Here is a 16,163-nt window from a genome sequence, read left to right as displayed (position 1 = left end):
TGCAACCACAAGTGCAACCACAAGTGAATTATGTGCAATTACCACATAGTTCAAACCAGGGCTGCCAAACCTCTGTTAGCCTGAGGGCTGTATTCAGTTTCAGAGAAGCTCTCAAGGGCTGCATCCCAGTGAAGGGTGTCGCCAAAGGCAAAAGGGGTGGGGTCAAATTTACCCCCTCAAAATGCTGACATATTTTCGCTTCCAGCTCTCACTGCAAGTAACTCAGCCTTAGGAGAGGCATTTTAAGCTTTAAGAATGGGGAAACACATGCAAAAGCCAGGAAACCACCAAACGCTTAGTAATCAGGGGGAAAGGGATAGGACCATTTTGGCATTTCATAAGTGGCCACCCTAGAACTGGCTCACCTGTTGACATCATCATTAGAGGCCCAATTCCAGGTGCCTTTCAGAGGAAGAACCCTCTTGGCTGTGGTGCCTTAGCTACTGAAACTCCCTCTCCTTGTCTGCTCACCTGGTGCCAAATTGGATGAGTTTTAGGCCTCACGTAAAAATGATTCTGTTTTCCTGAGTGTTAATGGCTATTAATTGGCCCAGTGTCTTGTTGTTTTATCTGCTTAGCCATATTAAATGGCTCTTGAGGATTCTGCTGCTATTGAAAATGAACATGCTGTTGTTTTATTTGTTTTGTCATTAATAGGTTTTAAAAGATGTTGTCAACTGCCATGGGAATTTTATACTGAAGGACAGAGTAAAAATATTTCACATAAATAAATGCATAGGGTTGGATCCAGGATCGCCCTTCCACAAGATGAAGGGCTCCACTTGCTGAAGGCCCATCTGACCAATTTTCTGGGATCCCCTCTCTCTCCCCTCACCCCCCCATATGGTGGCTACATATGAATCACCAAAAAAGAGGAAATGCACCACCAAGAAAAGGTCATGCTTTTGAGCTCTCCAGACCTATCTATTTATTTCACTTACATCCCATCTGTCTAAGAAAGAGCCCCAGGTGGTGTACATGATCCACCTCTTCTCTACTTTATTCTCATAATAACCCTGCGAGATAGGTTAGGCTGAGAGTCAGTGTCAGGCCCAAAGTCACCTGGTGAGCTTCATGGACAAGCAGGGACTAGAATCTGGATCTCCTGAGTCCCAGTTCAACACTCTCACTACCCCACACTGGCTCTCTTCTTCAGGAATGATGTTTCAAAAAGGAGGTGTGGGGAGAGAAGAGAAAAAAAGAGGGACAACCCCAGGTCTGCTGGGGTGAAAAAAAATGAACAAACAATGGTTGATCCCCAATTTTTTTAAAAATATATTCAATGGAGGATCAACCATCAGTCCAACCTGCAAACATCACATCACCTGGTGGAGCCTAATTTGAGTGTCTTCAAACCCTCCTTCCACATTTTATCTTAAGACTCTGACCATGCACCTTCACATCTTCAACATCAAGTTAGCCTTCCCCCCGCTCCCCCACCCTTCTTGTAACATCTTGCCAAGCTTTTGTTGGGCTGTTGTCATTGTATAAAAATCTAACCTCTCTTTGCTCCCCATTCTCTGTTCACATCTCATCATTTGCCCCCCTGCTGTTTCATTATATCTCTCTTGATTGCTCAGTGACACATATACTTTGGTCCCTGAGCTAGCTAGTTTTAGTTTCCTGAATTTTCACATCAGTGCCCCATTTCACAGCTGCATGATCAACCATGTCACTTTGGCTGCTAGTCCTGGTTATTCACTGATTATTCCAGCAAGGGTAATGCATTCAACAGCACAGGGACGTATCAGCACAGGGATGAATTGGTTCATTACTGGCTCCCCCTTGCCGAGGAAACAGTCTTGTGCTTGATAGTGGCTTTATTTCAGGGGATAACACATGCTGTGCACAGGAAGGCAGATCAGGGCTATTGTAATTGCCCAGAGCTGAAGTACCTCCAGCCGTGTTCTTGTCAGGGATCAGAAGCAAAGACAGGTTGAGTCTGGTCAAGACTTTGTGGGGAAATCTCCAGGGGCTATGTAGCTGCCACAGGAATCAATGCTAGAAATTCAGCATCAACAAACTGTTTTTGTGACAGGATGTGAACTGTAAGGAACCTCATGTTGCTTGGCTCGGCCACATACACCTGCATGTGGGTGGCCAACAGAATTACACACTTCCCTTCAATGATCGCATTCATGAACCAAGTAATTAACACCGCAAACTGGAACTCTGTCATGTCAACTCAGTTCTTTTCTTTTCTCTTTCTTTTCCCCTCCCTTCCTTCCTTCCTTCTTGTATTTATTTAAAACACTTCTATAACACTTAATATTTAGAAAGATATCCCTAAGTGGTTCACATTAAAACATACATACATACATATAATACAATATAATACAGTGTGAATCGGTTTTTCACGCTGTACACAAATGTAGAATGCTCTGTCAAGTGGCCTCCTGTGTCTCTTCTCTGTGCCTGTGGGAGTTTGAACAGAGGGTTTTCTTATCACCAGAGAAAGTTGCGCAGCTCGTAGATGGGAATAGACGCCACAGAGTCAGAGCCTTCTTGGTCTCTTGCGAGACTGCCTGATAGTAACATAAGGTATGCCTTTGCAGCCAGCTAACTTGGAAATACGACAGACCTCAATGACTAGGCAGCCAGACATGCTTCATTCAACCTCGGTCATGTTTTAAGGGTTTGTGCAGAAGCCAGCAATTTCCCCCCACAGATCTGTCGAGGTCTGTAGCCACATGTGGGAAAATCTGGCAATGTGGACCCTTCAAGCAATCTCCCTCCCCCACCTCTGAATGTTCAGCATGCACACGAATGCGCCTCTCTCTCTCTCTCTCTCTCACACACACACACACACACACACACAGACACACGCACACACCAACCATTCTTTTACTTATGGAGAAATAATACTACCCAGCATGCAACTTACTGCTCTAAGAAGTAAAGCTGCTGCTGCCTCCCATTATTCTGGGCAATGAGTGCCAAGGCACTCAGGCAGCCAGTGGACATGCTGGTTGGGAATGATGGGAGTTGCAGTCCAAGCACATCTGGAGGGCACCAGGTTGGGGAAGGCTGCAATAGGGACATGCATTTGTTTAACCCAAAAGAAGAAGCAAAAGAAATATGAAATAAAAATAAATACAAATAAATAATAAATACAAATTAAAATTAAAATTAATCCAAATTAACCACTTCCAAGTTATTTTTTTGGATTGGGCTTTGCCCCGGCCCCCATCCGGCCATTTTCAGGAGTAAAGCCTTTCCTTCAACCTCTGCAAATCAATGGTAACTTTTCTGTCTCCATTGACTTTAGTAGAGGAGAAAGAAAGGTTGCATCCCTAAAAATGTTGGTGGGGCCAGGTGTTGGAGGAAATAACTGTGTCCCACCTGGCCTGCTCTTCACCCCCTATTATTGCCTTCATGAGTGGTGGAGGATGCTGACCCACTGGCAGTTTTGAAGAAAGATTCAATGGCCAATCTATTGAACAGGATGGGTGCCATTTTATCCTTCACCTGAGGTAGCAGAATGTCTCAGGGAGGCCCTGAATATCAAAGACCAAGATTGTGCTAGCACTGTTAGAAGCTGAATATTCTGTTATAACCTTTCCAGTCTCTGAATTTCAATACAGAAAGTCAGAACATAAGAATGTAAGAAGAACCATGCTGGATCAGACCAAGGGTCCATCTAGTCCAGCATTCTGTTCACACAGTAGCCACCCAACTCTTGACCAGCAATTCACAAGCAGGACATGAGCGCAACAGCACCCTCCCACCCATGTCCCCCAGCAACTGGGGTACATAGGCTTACTGCCTCTGGTACTGGAGGTAGCACATAGCCACCAGGACTAGTAGCCATTGGTACTGGAGGTAGCACATAGCCACCAGGACTAGTAGCCATTGGTACTGGAGGTAGCACATAGCCACCAGGACTAGTAGCCATTGCTAGCCTTTTCCTCCAAGAATTTTTCCAACCCCTTTTCAAAACCATCCAAATCGGTGGCCATCACTACATCCTGTGGTAGAGAATTTCATAGTTTAACTATGCACTATGTGAAGACATACTTCCTTTTATCTGTCCTGAATCTCCCGCCCATCAGTTGTGGCACAAGATCTGGCCTGGGGTGAGGGGTGGAATAAGGTGTAAGGACCCAGGCCTGAACCAAGCTATTAGTAGTTTTAGAGTGCTTAGATGCTCTCTGACTTTGGTCAGTTGGCAGGCTGTTTTCCCTAACAGGCCTCTTGATTTACCAGGATGAGTCAAAGGGCCGATAGCAGTGGTCTCAAGCGCATTCCATACTAATGAGTAGAGTGCTTTATCAAGCCTTCTGCCTGGGAAGCGAAGTTTGTTTGTCTTAAAGCTGCAGGTGGCTGTGCTGAGAACCAAACACTGTTAGTCCATGCTGGGAATGAACACTAGGGGGCGCTTGCTGCTGTCATTCTGCCTCATTGCTAATATGTATGGTATAAAACTCATGTTACCCCATGGCTCTAGGTTCAGAGAAGCTGTCTGATCCAACCATTGGGTACACCTGTGTGCTGTAAGTTACTTAATAAAGTACTCCTTGTAAGTAAACCTGGATCTGATTTATCACTATCTTGGCACCTCTAACCCAAGAGTTCAAAGCCCACTGCAGGGGCAATACATAAGGCTTTTCCATTTTTGAAACAATAAACTGGAGGTATTTTCATCTGAAAGAGGCTAGAGGGAAACCAGCACTATCAATTCTTGAGAGTCAAGTTATGGCAAAGCTAATCACATTAACATTTAGTAGAGAAAAGAAAAGATGAATATTCACTCCTGGCCTGCTGAAGTTTTGTGTCTGAGTCATAATGTTCTGACAATGCGATAGAATGTTAATGATGGCAACATTCTAATGCCTCTTGTGGTGGAGAACATCAGTTATTCATCACCCAGCTTTCAAGTGAGCAGGGTGGGGAGAAAGGCAGAAACGCAACACAGCAAATGCAAAAGAGCCATCTACTCTATTGCCTGAAAATATGATTGCTTCAAGTTCAAAGGCAAGTGGCAACTCTCCCTTTAGAACAAAGGCGGAGGACTTGCGGCCCTCCAGGGGTTTTGACCTACAACTTCCACCAATCCCAGACCGCATAGACAAATGGTGAGGAATGATTGGAAGTTGTAGGCCAAAACCTCTGGAGGGCCACAAGTTGACCACCCCTGTTTTAGCCGGTATGGCATTTCAAAGGCAGCCAGCCAGATCTGCATGTCCCGGACTAATGTGTAAATCACGACACGGTTATCCTTTGCATTTTGCCCTTCACTGAATTTTGCGATACAGCTCTCAGCATGGTGTATAAAATGAATTTTTAAAAGAATGAAATATATTTAGAAACGTGCACTTTGACAAAGCATACCTTGAACAATGTGTGTTTTGTGAGAAAATACAACGGAAAACATATATTTAAATGATTTTTTATGCAGTTTTTTTTTTTAAAAAAAAACAACCTACAGATTAATGTGGAAATAGGACAGAAGAGACTTATGAACACATGAAAAACTGACTCAGACTAGAACTGCACTGATCTGCCCATCCCTAGTCATAGCTGGGTGGTAGAGCAGATAATTCTCTACCTTCTCTATGTCAGGATGGGGAAGACTCCTGTTTGAAACCCAAATAGAATCCCAGTCGGTGCAGACGATGCTGAGCTAGATGGACCAATTGTCTGACTCGGTTTATGGCATCTTCCAATAAGTGTGCAGGGCTGGCAAGGGTAGGCATGGTCAGGCACCTGCCAAGAGCCCACACTCCAGCAAGGGCCCACTGACAAGAACCCCCTGGATTTGCTCCTCCTCTTCACCATTGCAACCTGTTTGTTCACTTGCCTTTTGCTCTGGTCCAGATAATGGTGGTGGTGGTGACAAGGAGGAGCAATAGATGCCACTGCTCACTGCCTCTCTGCCTGCAAAGAAACCAAGTGGTAGCAATGGCGAGAAAGAGGATGAGGAACAATAGTAGCTGGTTACCATGGCAGTGAGAAGGTAGACTCACTGAGAAAGGGGAGCCGTTGAGAGTGTCTTGGCCAAGAACCCTGAAAAACCTGGAGCCAGCACTGTGCATGTGCATGGAAAAGGATTTCCATTTTTTAGGAGCGACATCGAAACTGAAGGATGGCCTGACAATTAACAGAGTGCCATACCGTGTTTCCTGACACAGAGATAAAGTGATGGGTGAAGATGGACCTTTTTAATTTCTGTGTAATGGGTTGCTGTTCAAGGAAGAAGAGCAGAGCCAGTTAAAATAAAATAACGACGACGACGACAAATGTAACAGTGAGTGTAGTCACGGTGATATTAAAGTAGGAAGGAACCAAAGTGTTCCATACGTTGGTGGCTTTTTAGCAAATAAAGCAGGATGTAAATGTTAATGGTAAGTAATAATTGAGGGAAACTGTTCTTGGGGACACTTTGCCAGAAGGAAAGAACACAGCGCCAGCAGCCATTTCCTGTCACGTAAGAGATTAACAAGATTAAGAGTTTGCTGAAACTGTCCGTGTGCATAATTACGTGAAGCTCTCAGCAGCAGCAGAATGAAGGATTAAGTTTATTATTACCTTAATTAGTGAAAAAGAAATTCAGAATATATACCACTGGTATGCTTGGCCCATCTTTTGGGGAGCTCTTTCCACGCCCTCCTTTCTTTCTATGCCTAGTATTTGCTGTTTGGCTCCAAGTTATTGCCAAAGGACTGGGGAGCGATACATTGGAAGATGATGTACCTGTATCTATTTGCTAGTTTGTTTATTATTTAAAGCACTTTTATCCCATAATTCAGCCAAAAAGGCTGCCAGAGAGGCTTACATACAATCAATACAAACATGGCAGTCCCTGTCCACAGGCTTACAATCTAAAAGACATGGGACTAAAGAGAAAAGAGATGGAGAGGGAAGGAGGGCTGGGAAGCAAACTCGAGTTCCAGTTCTTAAAAGTTGAGTACCTACAGGACCAGGGTCAAGGTTATGAATGGTCGGGCACCTGCTGAAGGCCCACACCCCAGCAGGAGCCTGCTGACGAGAGCCCCCTGGAGTTGCTCTTCCTCTCCACCACTGCAACCCGCTTGGTCACCTGCCTTGCTCTGCCTCACCACCTACATAGCGGTGGTGGTGAGAAGGAGGAGCAATAGATGCCACTACCTGCTTGCTCACTGTCAAGCAAGTGGTAGCAATGATGAAGAGGAGGAGGAGCAGCCAGTGACAATGTGAGAATGAGAAGGTAGATTCATTGAGGGAACTGGTGAATGTCTGAAGTTGTGATGAGGGCTGTAGATGCTTTTAAGCCATAACAGCAGCGGGGAGATGTGCCTTGGAGTAAATTCCACCAGAGAACTCAAAGCAGGGCCGGTGTCAAAGGTAGGCATTAGTGGGCACCTGCCAAGGGCCCATGCCTCAGCAGGGGCCTACTGACAAGTGCCCCCCGGAGTTGCTCCTCCTTTTCACCATTGCAACCTGCTGGTTCACCTGCCTTCGCTCTGATCCAGACAGCAGTGGTGAAAAGGAGGAGCAGGAGATGCCACGGCTTACTTGCTCACTGGCTCTGCCTGGCAAGCAAGTGATACCAATGATGAGAAAGAGGATGAGGAGCAATAGCAGCTGGTGACCATGATGGTCAGAAAGTAGACCCACTGAGGGAGGGGGCCCATTGAGAGTGTCTTGCCCAACAGCCCTCAACATCATAGAATCATAGAAGAGTAGCATTGGAAAGGGCCTACAAGACCATCGAGTCCAACCCCCTGCTCAACATCCTGGAGCCAGCACTGAGTACTCGTAATGCCCAGCTGAAATGGAAACAGTTCAGGGAGCTCCACCAGAGTTGATCTTTCTGCAGAACTGGTGAAATGGCGCTGCTTCCCGTTTCTCTCTGCTGCCGCCTAATGAAATGGCTGTTTCCAGGGTGCAGCTGCAGCTTGGTCACATAGCAATCCTGCATTTTTAAGGGAACCAGCAATGACAAACTCTTTATCCTTACGAATGTCAGACTTGCAGGAAACAAGTGGAAGTCACTGTTACAAATTTATGAACCTGTTGCCATATTCAGGTTTCCTAAATTACCATTCGGCAGCCATAGGATTCGTTTCCCTGAAGTGATTATCCATAATTCAGAACCCTGTAATTGCTGGATAGAATAAAATATGGGAGAATATTCAATCAGATGGCACAGTTTGACCTTTCAAGGCTGAAAGGGAGCATTGTAGCCCCTCTGCAACAGCCACCAGCAGATTCGCCCCATTTATTTATTTATTTGTTTGTTTGTTTATACTAGTTAGACCAGTTCCTTTATTGAGAAAACCATGTGCTGTTTGGCAATTTCTGCCTGCAAAAAGACCCCTAGGGCAGAGGTGTGGCACCATTTTCACTTAAGGGTCATATTCCCTTGTGGGTAACCTTCTGGGGGATGCATGGTTCCAGTGGTGGAGTCCAGATCCAAAAGTGGGAACACTCCCCCATGTGCACACAGTCATACATGCATCCACATTCTCACACATAATGCACACATGCACACAAAGATGACCCCCATGCTACAATTCGGTTTGAAAAAGGCCTCTGAAGGGCTCCACTGGGAGGCTTTTTTCACGCCTAATTCCCATGTGGGGGCAACTGTTTAGGAGGACTCACAGCATGTGGGGAGGGGAGGGTTAGTCCTCTTCTCTCCTGCTGTTACCCCCCACCCCAAATCACCCCTCTGCTTGTGCATTTTCCATAGGCAGCTGGTTGGCCACCATGTGAACAGAATGCTGATGGACCCTTTGGCCTGATCCAGCACAGCTCTTCTTATGTTCTTAATTAGGCTTGGGGGGGAAATTACCTAGACGGTTGCCATTCACAAAACATTGGGTGATAACACAGAGATGGTTGCAATGGTGTGCCAATGAACATATGTAGTGTGACTAAAAACAAAACAAAACCTTGATCCTTATTCAAACCGCAAGAAATAGAATCGAATCTCTTTTACTTCAGCAATTTTTTGTAGGTATCTGTTCATTTAAATTCCTTTCAACAATGCTTTAGGAATGACCACAGTTAAGGTAATCATCACTATCTGTATTTTTTTTTTGCATTTCAATTCCTCTGTCAACACAATTTACATTTCCATCCGGAACATGAGTATATAAATCTGCCTATTTGAGATTAAACAATTCATGCGCCTAATAAAGTGGACAGGGTCCATGAAAGCTTATGCCAAGTAAATGTGTTAGTCTTTAAGGTGTAACCAGACTCGTTGTTTTTACATGAATAAAGAGATCTTTCCTTGATTTGCCAAAAGCAGGTGAAATCCATTTCTTGGCTACCTGCAGGATTTTATACTGGGAAAGCAAAACGTCTGGCCAGGCTCATAATCTGCTTTCACGTCCTCATATATAGGCAGCCAGAAGGTGTTTGCTAATGTCAGGGTGTATAATGTAGCCATTCTAGGCTTCAGAAAGCATCCCGCTATGTCGGTAGCTGTCTGCTTTTTCAGCAGGGTCTGCATTTCCCCTGACTAAAATGCTTAATGAGGCCAATTACAAGGCTTGAGGCATGCAGAGACTTGAAATTATAGGGAAGGGTAAACATGTTTTGTATGGCCACCAGAAAGCACCCCCCAACTCACACATGGGGAAAACACCGAATCCGGCCTACTCCCATCATTGACATCAGTATATAGGATATTTCCGTTAACTCTGAAAAATGGTTCGGAGTTTTTGTCATGGCCTGGGTGTTGACTCATTATCTGTGGAAGGGGAAAGACACTATCCATTTTATGAACTTCTCATCTTGTGCAGAGTTAATTGAAGAAGGCTTTTGGCAACTGCGGCAAATTGGACTCCATGCTGCACATTTTCCAATACTTTTGCTTTCTCCGTTTTGGGGGGCTACTCTGTACATTCCACATTGGAAGTAGTAATAATAGGGCTGTCAACTGACCTGGGGTGGGGAATGGCCTGTGTAACTCTTATGCCTTAATCTAGGGCTGGTTCCGGGCTTGAGGGGGTCCTCAGCAAAGTGTTACTGGTGCACTCCCTTCTACCTGTTGCAGGCTTACCTCCTCTATCCTCCTCCAGCACAGCTGTAAGGAAGAGTCTGGAAGCTTTCACTTCAATTTTGGATTGATTGCAGCTAACCCGCACAGACTGTGGTTAATCTTAACTATGATTAGTGAGAAACAAGCCAACTTCAAATCATAGTTTATGAAGCTGTCTTTCCCCCCTAACCATAGTTAAGAAAGTTGAAAGTTCAGACAGCATGTGTGGCAGATCAGGCAAATCTTTCATATTTGCACCACCTTACTCCTCCTGCCCAGTTAAGAAATTCAATAATTAAATGTCTCTAGCAGAATTCTGGATTAAAGAATGGCATCCTAGTAGCTAATGCAATCCACCTTGGCCTCTTGGCATGACAGTAGTTAAAGCCATATTGTCTTTGAGGTTTTCAGATGGGAAACAAAAGGGCCAGGCCATCAGTAATTGATTATTGGCTCATTAATAGTCCTTACTGATAAGAAAGGAATCCAAACAATAGGTGCCTGGTTTTGCAGCTGGGGCACTAGGAGGTCAATGCCCATATTAGATTTATAGTAACATCTCCCTTGATGTAGTGTAAAAACAACCATAAAAACAATTAGGGTAACCATAAAACAATTAGCTTGGTAATAAACCAGGTATGCCATCAGATAAGGTAAGAGGAGGGAATTTCCCAGACCATAAATACAAGAGACATGTTTTGAGAAGACACACTCACAGGTTGAAGTCAGAGAAATAATTCTTGTGTAACGTCATGGGATTTTGGAATGTTTTTCTACATATGTGATTACAGTCACTTCTCTTGAGAAGAAGTTTGAAATTCAACATTATTATTTAGACATGTTGATTTAAAATGGAAATGTTGACTTAGGAATGTGAACATAAATTTATGACATAAAAACAATCTCAGCATGTGTAATAGCCTCAAAAGAATATATAAAGGGGATTCTGAACACATGAAATTGAGGGTTTATCTTAAGGAGAAACTTACCCCCATCTTTAACTGCCTGTAGAACAAGCCTGGTAAGCTTTATGCAGACGATCATTGAGACTGATACTGTTCTTGATCTGCAAATGGCACAATCCTATTGAGATAGTCACCAGCCTCCAAAGTTGTAGGCTGGTGACTATCCTATGCAGCCGGTCAGAAGGAGCACAAAAGGGATCCTCTCCTCCACACTCCACCTGCCCTGCATTCTTGGCTAGACGTGCAATTTTGTGTGTCTAGCTGGGGCTTCAGAGAGGGGGCAGGAACAGGTATGGAGACTCCATAGGAAGCAGCATAAAGGGGCTTCCATGGTCACCTTCCTTCCCCTCCCTTGGGAACACCCCTTTTTTGCTCTCTCCACACTCCTTTTTATGAGCATGGAGAGGCAGGCACCATAGCATCATAGAATCATAGAATAGTAGGGTTGGAAGGCGCCTACAAGGCCATCAAGTCAAACCCCCTGCTCAGTGCAGGAATCCAAGTCAGAGCATCCCTGACAGATGGCTGTCCAGCCTTGCCTTGAATGCCTCCAGTGTGGGAGAGCCCACCACCTCCCTAGGGAATTGGTTCCATTGTCATATTGCTCTAACAGTCAGGAAGTTTTTCCTGGTGTTCAGCCGGAACCTGACTTCCTGTAACTTGAGCCCATTATTCCATGTCCTGCACTCTGGGATGATTGAGAAGAGATCCTGGCCTTCATCTCTGTGACAACCTTTCAAGTACTTGAAGAGTGCTATCATATCTCCCCTCAGTCTTCTCTTCTCAAGGCTAAACATGCCCAGTTCTTTCAGTCTCTCTTCATATGGCTTTGTTTCCAGTCCCCTGATCATCTTTGTTGCCCTCCTCTGAACCCTCTCCAGTTTGTAAGAGAGAGACGTAAGAGAGAGAGAGAACCATGGTTCTCTCTATGCAGGCTACAAGGGGGGAAGAGGAGCATGGTTTCTTGGCTCAGAGCTTGGAGCACTGTCTCTGAGTTCATGTCAGGGTGGAAACTGAGCCCATAGAGCCCCAGAGCAGTTCTGATTCTGAGGAGGAACAGCAATCCATAGCAGAGGAGCTCACTCATCTCTCACAAGCACAGCAGCTGGCAGAGATTCCTCCTGCCAGCATTCCTGGGATAGATAGTGACCCTAGCAGTGAGAGAGAGCTGGAGGGGGGCTTGCTGGACGCTCGGCGCAGACACAGGGAGTGACAACAGATGGAGGGCGCTGAAAGGAGGCGTACCGCTTGTTTGGCGCTCAAACAACGGTCGCGTCCTGAGGACCCAAGGGAAAGAGAGAGGATCTCTCCATAGCCCATAAGTTCAGAGTCTTCCTGTGGTTCCCCTTCAAACGGGGACCAACTGCCTTACCTGGAGCTTAGAGTACTCTGCTATCTTTCCCCAGTGCTGTTCCTTGCTTAGTCGCTAGTGATTAGTATCTGAAACAGTCATAATGTAATAAAGGAATAAAGCCTCGGAAAGAATCCTCATCGTCTGTGTCCTGAGTTGGCTATTGGAGGGGACTGCAAGAGGAGCTAGGGCGCTCCTGACAGTTCAGAGACAGTAAAACAAAGAATCCTATGGCCCTCTAGACAGTGTGTAGTGGCCATAGGATTGCTCTTAGAAGCCTTAGAAGCCCCAGGCCTGTAACCAAGTGACCAGCAGTTTTAGAGGGACCTAGAAATCTATAATGTTCTTGGCTTTGGTTCATGGGCTGCAATTCTCTTGCTTGTGGACCTCCTGGCTGGTATGATGAATCAAAGGTCGATATTGCCACCTCAGCACATTCCATACTAACAAGCTGTGAACCATTTATCTTATCAGGGCCGGGGAAGTGCCTGAGAAGTGAGGTTGTGTTTACAGGTGTCTGTGCTGGGAAAGTTCTGATTGTTTCCCCTCTGATGTGGGGCTGTTAGTCCATGCTGGGAAAGTCGTAGATGAACGCTAATTAACACTTGCTTCTGTCATACTGCCTCACTGCTTATGTGTATGGTATAAGACCCTTTGTACCCCTTGGCTCTGGGTTCAGAGAAGCTGTCTGATCCAACCATTGGGTACGCCTGTGTGCTGTAAGTACTCAATAAAGTCTCCTTGTAAGCAAACCTGGAACTGGCTTATCACTTCCGTGACACCTCCAAACCTTAGCAGCCCATGGCCGGGGCATGCAAAGTTTTAACTTGAGATGATGTTGAATGTATCAGATGTTTGAATCTATGCATGTATAAGTTTTGTATTTAGTATTATTGTGCTAATATTTTTATAGTAAAGAAACAAAAGACAGATCTTTTCTGAGAGAGTGATTTCTGGAAATAGAAAACTATGACCAATATCTAGAGTGAAGAATTCATCTTACTCTAAGATGACAACTATTTTTGGGAGGAGAACCAGGGCATATGTCACACATGATAAACCATGGTTAATCTGAAATGGAAGTGGAAACTTCTGATCTCCTCATGGCCAACACTGGAGGAGGGGAGGGGAGGGGGAGTGCATACGCCCTGCGGGAGGCTTGGCTCATTCTCATAATGGTAAACATGGACTAGTGCCACCATGCCCTTGCTTTCTTTCCCCTCCATGGTTCTGCAGAGGATGACACCACCTCTATTTTCTTCTAAACAAACTGGTACAGATTCTAGCTGGAACCTTTTATTTGAGAAAGTAGCAAACAGTTAAGATATAGCTGTCTTGCCTGGGGCGGACTCATGGCCATTTCTAGAGGTGCCGCTAGGGTTGAGGGCCCCCAGGGTCAGTTGCTTTCCTTCCTGCTGCCCTGACAGTCCTCTTTTCTTTCTTTTTTTAACCTGGGCAGGAGTGGCTCAGCTCCATCACCCTGCCATCCTGGAAACCCTCCTTTTTCCCTGGGGTGGGCGGCAATTGCTCCTGCTCCTAGCCAATTTGCTTGTAAAAGCAAACCCCTTTTACCCTACCCTGGTTTGGTGTCATGAGACATGAGCCCCAGACCTACACCCTTGCTCTGGAAGTGCCACTGCTCAATTTACCTGGATAATACTGAGTTTTGCCAGCTTGGTGCAAAAGGAACTGTAGGCAGATCCAAAAGGCAGAGAAAAGCAACAGAATCCTCCCAGCTCAGGATACTGGGTCTTTTTTTTCTCTGCTTTCATTCATGGGTAAATCTTGTCCTTTTTCCTCTGCAGAGCACTTCCTGCCATGATGCAGTGGGTCCGGACTCAGACGCCAGGTGAAAGCGGTATCAACATTGTCACTGCGGACTTTGTAGAACTTGGCGACTTTATCAGCACAGTCATAAAACTGAACTACATCTTGGATGAAGGTGAAGCCGTAAGGACTTGATACTGTATTGTACCACAACGTGTCTGATATGTGCCAGAGTGGAACTTTTATTCCAGTTGTGTTAGGTTAGGTTGTAATCTTGTAACAGATTTTGCAAGCACATGCTGAATATTATTAATTTCTTTTGGATGTGTCAAAGGGTAGGTGAAAGGGGGACGTGTTTTTTTCACATGATCATTTCTTGACATTGATTAGCTCGTGTCTCATGAAACCCAACCAGGTTTTATTACTTGAGTTATCTTAATGAGAAAGCCATTAATAAATATTCCATCAGCAACTAGATGTGGCTTTGGCCATATTGATTTACTACGCTTCATTTATAAATGGAGGCCATATATTGCCCTCTCTCTGTGCAATAGATTTCCATTATCATTAGTAATTTTGATACTAAACAAAAACACTATATTACTCCATCAATATGCTCCATCAGCCAGGGCGCTCCACATATTATGGTTGCACTAATTGGTGGCATGAGATTTTTCAGCTGAGGTGGGTGGGAAGGATATGCCATTAACATTGACGACCAGCCAAAAATTAGCAAAGAGTTGCAGTTCCAATGTCTAGTGTGATGATTTTCCAGGAACTGTAATCACTTTGAATATGTTATTGCTTTTGTTTTTGTTTTGTTTTTTAAAAGAAGCCCTCATTGTTCATCCAACTTTGTCCTCCTGCAAGTGGCAGAAGGTCTGCCATACATTTTGGGACAGAGTTCTAATAAACATTTTTAGAGGTGATCCCACTTTAATATCTGAAACTATGGCTTCTCCGCAAGACAACAGAAACCATTCCTTGTATTCATTTGCCACTTTTAGGGAGCAACCCTATGCATGTTTAGACAGAAAAAGTTTCCATAACTCCCAGGATTCCCCAGCCAGCTGTTTAGACAGCTTTTTCTGTCTAAACTTGCATAGGATTGCTCCCTTAGTTAAAGCACCATCCTATACATGTCTACTCAGAAGTAAGTGCCATTGCATTCAATGGAACCTACTCCCAGGAAAGTGGGTATAGGATTGCAGCTGTAGTTAGATAGATTGTAAAATATATTAATAATCTTCCAGCCACAAAAATGCCCAAGGTGATATCCAAGTAATCGCAAACTGAAAATTGCAGTAACAGTCTCTTTGAAAAAGTACAGAAAGCAGTACAAAACACCATTTTGGCACTTAAAAATAATTATTTAATATTTAACAATGAATGCACTTAATAAAACTGCCGGGATACACTTAAATAAGTATTGGATCCAAACTTAGACATGCATAGAGTTGTCCCACTGAAATCAAGGGACAAGTTAGTCATGATTAGACCCATTGATTTCAAGGGTTCTACTCTAAGCATGACTAAATCTGGATCTAAACCACTGATTTTTGATTTTTGTTAGAAAGGATCATTTACACCCCTAATACTGACTTTTGATAATACAGAAAAGTAGTATATATTTCTATTTAAAAGAGCTGTAAGCACAGAGACTGTGTGGTATAGTGGTGAGAGAGTTGGACTGGGAGCCAGGAGATCTGGGTTCTAGTCCCCATTCGGCCATGGAAGCCCACTGGGTGACTTTGGGCCTGTCACAGACTCTCAACCCAGCCTACCTCACAGGGTTGTTGTTGTGAGGATAAAATGGAGAGGAGGAGGATAATGTATGCTGCCTTGGGTTCCTTGCAAGAGGAAAAAAGGCGGGATATAAATGCAATAAATAAATACATAAAAAAATAAAAAATAAAATGTTGTCTCAGCTCACTTCCAATTGAAAAATGCAAAAGGCACCTATTCAACAGTGGGGAAATAATTTTATTTAAAGAGTGGAATAGGTCAGTGTGTGGTTAATAACATTAAGCTATAATAACCTTTCATTGTCTGGGTGAAATAATGCATGACAAAAAGCTGTTCTCAACACACCATTGGCAGCACATTA

The 16,163-nt window shown here is 44.4% G+C and overlaps 1 protein-coding gene across 1 annotated transcript in view; it reads left to right on the top strand.

Moving 5' to 3' along the window:
• Window positions 1–15,939, top strand: part of PLCXD3 (phosphatidylinositol specific phospholipase C X domain containing 3) — a 130,903-nt gene extending 114,964 nt beyond the window's left edge. Inside the window, exon 3 of the mRNA XM_084832056.1 lies at window positions 14,095–15,939. Within this exon, the coding sequence (XP_084688182.1) occupies window positions 14,095–14,251 (157 nt within the window). The 3' untranslated portion in view covers window positions 14,252–15,939. The remainder of the gene's footprint in view (window positions 1–14,094) is intronic.
• The last annotated feature ends 224 nt before the right edge of the window (window positions 15,940–16,163 follow it).

This window comes from Heloderma suspectum, chromosome 2 (genome assembly GCF_057233095.1).
Source record: "Heloderma suspectum isolate Gila_16-S chromosome 2, 16-S_ref, whole genome shotgun sequence".
Taxonomy (NCBI): domain Eukaryota; kingdom Metazoa; phylum Chordata; class Lepidosauria; order Squamata; family Helodermatidae; genus Heloderma; species Heloderma suspectum.
The sequence above is the reverse complement of the archived record's forward strand: the minus strand, read 5'-3'. Positions and strand labels throughout refer to the sequence as shown.